The sequence below is a fragment of the Schistosoma mansoni genome (assembly GCF_000237925.1).
Source record: "Schistosoma mansoni, WGS project CABG00000000 data, supercontig 0136, strain Puerto Rico, whole genome shotgun sequence".
Taxonomy (NCBI): Eukaryota; Metazoa; Platyhelminthes; class Trematoda; order Strigeidida; family Schistosomatidae; genus Schistosoma; species Schistosoma mansoni.
In genome coordinates this window covers 645,853-653,036 of record NW_017386039.1, presented here as the reverse complement: position 1 = coordinate 653,036, position 7,184 = coordinate 645,853, and the positions used below count along the sequence as shown (strand labels likewise).

Sequence of the window (7,184 nt, the reverse complement as noted above, 5' to 3'; positions counted from 1 at the left end):
CAATGGGAGTTAAGGTTGTCCTGGCTTTAGTTTAAGATTATTCCTTTCAGTCAGAATGTATCATTGATCAAGACGTAGGTTGTTAGTCCATAGAGAAACATTATAAGATTCTTATTGATGAATCTTTTCGAACGATGTTGACTTTCACCTTCATAAGATTTTCAACTGGCCTGTCGCTCTATCAACGTTGATCAAAGTATCCTGTCAGCAGTTTAACAAGAACAAATAGGTCGAGTATTTACGCCGCTCTTATAACACTAATTAGTCGTGGGTGACTGTAAAGCTGATTTACAAAATCTCCAATCAAATAACAAAAACATGAGCTGCAAAATAGTCTATATTGGAACTGATTTTCCTGCGTCACAACTGATATACCAGAAAAAATTTGTTAGATGTTGATTCATATTCAGTCAGTCAGTCACAACGTAGAACTTCGTACGTACGTACATCAGTTCGAGTTGCCATACCACATCAGCACAGAGATGCAGTTGTCGATTCAAATCCCACAGTGGTAGAAGTAGCAAGAGTTTAAGCAGTGATTCATATTCACTACACACTAACATACCATTGGACACCTGAAGGTACATCATGTTATGGATTTATGTAAATTATTATTAAGATTTTTACATTCTTTCAAAGCTATAATAAATGAGAAATTTAAAAATAAACTCATGAAAAAAGAAGTTTACCTATGTCCAGACCCGCTAATCCAGCGTACGAGAAATTCACACCGATGATCCAGAGAAATACGTTGACCAACAAACTGAGTCACGAACAATATAGATTGAAGTAATAATTATTTATCGGTCTTATACTATTAAGTAACTTTGTTTAAATAATTAACTTAATGTTAACTGATAAGCATACAACCTTGAACAGCATAGTTGAGTCCAGGCTTGTCAGCAACACAAAACAAATTATTTGTACAAGTGAGTCCAAGGGTATTTTGGCTTACTATTCTAAGTAACATTTAGGTTGTTTGACTGTTCTTAAACAAAAAAATTAACATTACTATCCAGTATGTGCTTACTGCCACCAAAAATACTGTAAGGTTATGAGTTGTCTCTGATGTCTATGTCATTAAATTATTTGTCATTTCCTTGGTGTGACTTCATCCACAAACTCCAATTATCCAGTCATTGGCTTATTATTGCAAGACGTCACACTTGGGAAATATTTTAAATAACCGGGCATTATTGCATTGTTCCTTTTACTCACCCAGTTAAAAGCCAATTCAAGAAACAACCTGGGGCATCAGTTAGTCAGTTAAGGTAATATTATATAATACCTAATTTCAGGCTGAACCGAAACTGTAGCAAATGGCAATAAGAGGAAGAGTTTCGCTATTTACAAAAACTAGATAGCATAGTTCTGGATATTTATATTTAGTTAATGAAAATACATACCACCTGAAGTGTAAACATTCAGTTGATTATATTCAACATAGTCTGGAGTGAATATGAATCGCTCCAAATTACCATAACATATAAGCAGAATGAGATAAGGCTAACAAGATGAACAACCGTAGTAGCAACCATAATGGGAGAGGTTAAGCATTGAGAATATGGTGCTAAAAGATAACAAAAAAATGTCACAAAGAATACTGAACTCAAGATCTAGAGTCAGATAGAAAATGAATGCGCCTGAGATTTTTGACCGGTTTTCAGACATATCACTCAACTTTTTCAGCTACAGATCACTGTTATTGTTTTATTTATTTTAGAGCCCCCAAATGCCCTGGTACGGCCGAGAGTCTGCTCTCCCTCTCGAAATGCTCTCATATGGCCACGCGAATATATAGCCTCTGCCAGGGAAGTCCTACTCACTGCCTTCTCGTGGCCAGGGTGTTGTTTACGAAAGTGAGAGGATGAAAAGCGAATATCCGGCGCTATTAACGGGTTGGTGGATATGGAGGATCCACCTAGGGGAGTTGGAAAACCCTGATTCCAAACTAATGGTGCACATGGGCTCCAGTATCCTGAAGGAACTAATGGCGTACGAATCAATCATTGATCACCGGCTACCATGGGATTGCATCTCCTCACGATGCTCCACTGCCTTGTGGACTAGACCTTCAGGTCAAAGGCTCCGGGTGTGGTCCCCTAAGAAAACCACCTGCTTCAGTCTGGGCACCTGGGCAGTATCACAGCCCTCATACAAATCGAATGAGATTTGTGAGGCGCATATATATCTGGTGCTTCCTTGTACCAATATTTATGTGTTTAAATAAAATAAATAAAAATTTATTTTAGAACATAAAATCTGCCCCAACGGGAGATAAAAAAAGTGCGCCACAAAAAGTATGGATAACTTTATGAGGAGAAAAGAACACATCTGAAGAGGACGAAATAAACTAAATGGGATAAATAGCGAAAAAAATAACAATGGAAGAGTTAGCTTAGTTGACAATACACACGAGCGAATTTATAATTCTTCTAGTCGAAGTTATCAGAAAGGAGAAAAACTACGTCAGAATCACCAGTCACTTCTGTCCCGAGTCATGTTTGAAATCTTAGTCCACTGAGTTGCACAATCTCTCTAGGGTCCAAAACCAGGGGGTCGTAATAGATCGATAAATCACAGTCGTATTTGGCTTTCATTCATACTACAGCACCAATTCAGAGAAACTGATCACTTCTCTACTTTTCCATCTAGTCTAAGCGTTGGCAGTAAAGCTCGATATGGAAGCCTTTGAGATTCACGTGTAATCCATTGAATCCGGCGTGACACTAAATGAACTATCGTCACTGTTACTTAAACATACATTTTTTGAACTTAAGCATTACTAAGATGGATGGTTTTGCACTGGATGTCAACAGTTCATTGAAGATAACGATAACCGAACACGAAAAATAGTCTTACAACCCTAAATTATAGGTGCCAGATTTTGTGACCGTAGAAAATTACTTTTGTTGACGCTTCGTATGCCTAATCTTTAAAAGCTAGACTAACAATGACGACGATGTCAAAAAAGGCTCACATCGGCGTAACCTCCGGTGTCCATAAATGCGCGCGCACTAATTTCATCTATCACTTCATTATCGTCACTCACGTATTTACCCATATACACGAACTTTCCCACTACATTCAACAGCTCACAGATAATAAACTGTGAAGGTGCAGATTCCCCCCATTTTTGAAAAAGCACTCAAAAGGTGCAAGGTACATGTCATACTTACAAGTACTGATTCTAAACCGACTGAGGGCAATACGCATAATTTGAGTATCACCTCACAATAAGATAAAGCCAGCCGCGTACATAAGATCGAAGTCTTTTTCCACGTAACAAATACACATCACTACTACTTATTACTACCACTAGAGATGCTTCCAGAATGTTATCGATGACAAAGCCGAAGAACAATAGTGACTCTGGGAAGCCTTGTCTAACCGTACTGCCTGAATGAGACAATGGGAAGTGATGATTGTATGAAATCACTCTGACTGAGCTGTCTGTGTACGTAGCCTTTAAAAGGTTGACGTATTTTCCAGTCATTCTCTTTAACGGACAATCCCAGATTACAGTCCTGTCCAATAGCTGGAATGCAGGCATAACACTAAGAAACACAACAATTGTTGGTCTGGAATAAATATGGCAGTGATCTAATATTTGACGGAGAGTAAAAATGCGATAAATGTATTAACGATTTAAATGTAAACCAGTGGTTTTGCCTGGATCAATCCGTTCAGTACAATGAAACTTTTGACGACTGAAACGTAAGATAAGATTGTCGCTAACTAAACCATGATTGAAGTCCAGATAGGAACTCTAAAAGGAGCGGTAGTCGTGTACATAACTACTCCATCAGTAGCTAATCGCTATGTGGCTAGTCTGAGTCCAAGTTTGAGTTGCGGATGCAGGACGTCAGGTAGTACACCATCAATGACTGTTACAGAAGTTGGTACTGGCTGGAAATGAGTTGTTGCTTGTAGGAGATGGTTACCGTTATCTATCCTGCAACCAACGAGTCCCCATTGGGCAGCCAGCCGCCCAAACAACTGTGCTCTGTCCCTAGATGCTCGACCTGCGCATTTAAATCTCCGGCTTGTACTACAATATCTGTCGGGCGCGCTTTCTCCAAACCAATTAATTGATAGTGGAACTCGTCCTTTATTGGATCTAGGCTGCAATGTGTCGGGATATAGGCGAAGATAGCAAAATGACCGTTTCGCACGCCAGTCCGTTTCACTTTAATGGAACCTTCCGATCTGACGACCCACAAATGACTTTTAATGGGGATATAATCAATTAGTGTTGTCCCTGCTATGTCACTTAATACAACGTCTACGGCAGCCAAACCGGACAAAGATTTCACAAAGTCCTCGTATATGCGCACGTGAACAAGCTTTACGAATCGAACGATGGAGAGATAATTTGTAAAGCTTCATCAGAGTCTTGAATACGGGTCCCAGAGATGCAACAGATGTCGACATCAAGACTTTTCAATGACAGCCAAACGTATCTGTTGTCCTATCCTCATCAGCATAACTGTTGAAGGAGACCAGTTTGAATGAGATACTTTGTTCGAGAAAAGGTGTATCGAAAATCGCATTCCGTGGAAGCATCCATAAATTCGACTAATCTGCAACACGAGATTGTTTAAATATGACAGAACTTCCACCATGGACGAGCTGCTGAGTGCTTTGACAAATAAAGAATACACAAAATGAAAACAAATAGAAACTGAGGAGTGACAATGTAAAATAAAAGTGAGGACGACGAAATAATTATCAATACTATTTGCTTGAATAATAAAGCGCAACGAGAAAATTTTTCAAACGGTAATTGTCATCAAGATTATGACAGGAGATGGGGGTTTCAACAATTGTTATGAATGAAATATTAATTGACAATAGTGAATAGAAAACTTCAGGAACCAATAAAATATTTATATACTTATTGTCTTCACTTCGAAAACAGTAAGTCTCAATCCGAATACTAAGTATGATCATTATTATTCCAATCGTGTACTACAACGATTTATGATACTGATATAATTCACATTTTAAGATTCCCCAACTGCAATCGATTGTATATTAACTTACCGTATGAGGAGTCGTCAACAGCAATGATATGTGCTGATGAATATCTTTTGTATGCCTCAGCAATGATGGTAGGGCCAATTCTTTACTGACCGTGATATTTGGTGGGTTAACATTGGGACGTGCAGGCGGATTAGTAGATTTTTCATAAAGTTTCAAAGGTAATTTGCAAAAATCCAGTGGTAAAATGCGAGACCGTTCACGATTATTTTTTGTTGTGAGCTCCTTGTTAAGAAGATAAGAAATTTTTAACTTGTTTTTAACTAGTATTTGACTTCTATAATCATAAAAATCCAAGCGACGAACTATAATACAAAGTATAAAATGTAAAAACATGGACACATCAAATGGTTGGCGTGCAACTCACAAATAGTCAAACGCAATGAGCTGAGGCCGCAAGACCTCATAAACAAGAATATTCTTACCGTATTTATTACCTCATTCACAAAGAATGGTCAAAATGAATTTGGAAATCATTTGGAGATGTAAATTATTAGTAAGGCACATAAACAGGCGATAAATTACCAGACTGTCATACGTCGGAAAAAAGTACAGATTATTTTACAAATCGGATCATATGCACTCCGATATGATCCAAAACACAGCCAATAACAACTGATAAGTTGTTTTTGAAAACTGTATCGTTTGAAATAAATTATCCCACTGTTAGTTATGTCCATAACTAACCAATCAAATTGTTGCTTAAGCTCCCACCACGTCAATCTGGTCTGACGTGTCTGTAAACTATCCCTGTTGCATGTGACTTACCAATTGAAAGACATTATTATCCTATTATATTAGTGTGACTCATAAATTTTATTCATTTTATTAAGACACGCAATACTGGTCGGTATGTTTGTGCGTTTCACTTAATGACTGTAATTCTTTAATTATTGTACTAATCTAATCGTTTTTATGTTTAGAAACAGATAAAGTTTAAAGCCAAGTTGTCCTTGTTCTGACTATAGCTTTCACATAGACTCTGAGATCGCCAGTATCGCGTTTACAGTTTAATAGCATATCTGTAGGACAAAATAAATCCTACATAGTTTCGACCAGTATCTCATCAAAAATTCATAGACTGAGTACTGTTAAATGTCTATGGTGAATCATAAAACTGGTCAGATTCCTGAATTGTCTCCCCACTATTCAGAAACTCATGATGATGACCAGTTTGGGGGAAATAGCTGTCGAATGGATCCCTTGTTAGAGTTAGAATTAGCTAAAATACGCTTAGCTCAGACAGAAAGAGAAATCGAGCTGGAACAGTTGCGTCAAAAGGGAAGAGAACATTATAACCAAGTGGCTGACAAGGTGATGTATAAGTCTACATTTGCCTCGCCTGCAGTTGATATTCCTCCTGGAAAAGACTGGATAACAATGATATCTAGAGCTTTAGACCTACCAAAGAGAGAGATTATAAGGTTTGATGGTAATCCCATGAACTATTGGAGTTTCATACGAAATTTCAAAGACTGTTTTGATGAAAGAGTTGGATTCCGATCTAGGTTAAACTATTTGATTCAGTATTGTGATGGTGAAGCTAAGGCTACCATTGTTCACTGTGCATTGCTTGAGCCAGAAGAAGGCTATCGAAAGGCGTTAGAGCTTCTCGAGGAAGCATTTGGTCAAAAGCACATCGTGGCCCATGCATTTATTGATAAGATGCTGAATATCCCTGCTATTAAGGGGACTGATCCAGATGGTTTAAGAAGACTGTCTCGTGAGATGCATGTTTGTGAGCTCACACTTACGCAGATGGACTATGTATCCGATCTTAATTCTACAAAGACCATCGAGTGTATGTTCTTAAAACTCCCACTGCATTTACAGAGAGAATGGGTTAAAGTTGCATCTAGGATTCTTAAGACAGGTAGAGAGCCTTTATTCAAGGACCTTTGTGAATTTGTGAAGGAGCAATCAGACATTGCTAATACTAGGTATGGATTACTTGTCAGCGGTGATCTTTCTAACCGCAACCAAAGACAATCGGTTACCGTTACAAAAAAGCCCCTTGACTCAGAGTACAAAGTGAGAGTGTCGTTTGCTAACACTAGTGGGTCTGATGTCTCCCCACACGTAGGACCAAGAACTCAAGGGTTATCATGTTTATTATGTACTGGGAACCATCCATTGGACCA

At 38.2% G+C, this 7,184-nt stretch overlaps 1 protein-coding gene across 1 annotated transcript; it reads right to left on the bottom strand.

Annotated features, from left to right (window-relative positions):
* Window positions 1-685: 685 nt before the first annotated feature.
* On the bottom strand, window positions 686-5,379 carry Smp_158070 (hypothetical protein; the record flags this gene model as incomplete). The annotated part of the gene is made up of 2 exons (XM_018789342.1): window positions 686-763; window positions 5,047-5,379. 2 exons carry the CDS (start codon window positions 5,377-5,379, stop codon window positions 686-688), a joined length of 411 nt encoding a protein of 136 aa, XP_018646485.1.
* Window positions 5,380-7,184: the final 1,805 nt, after the last annotated feature.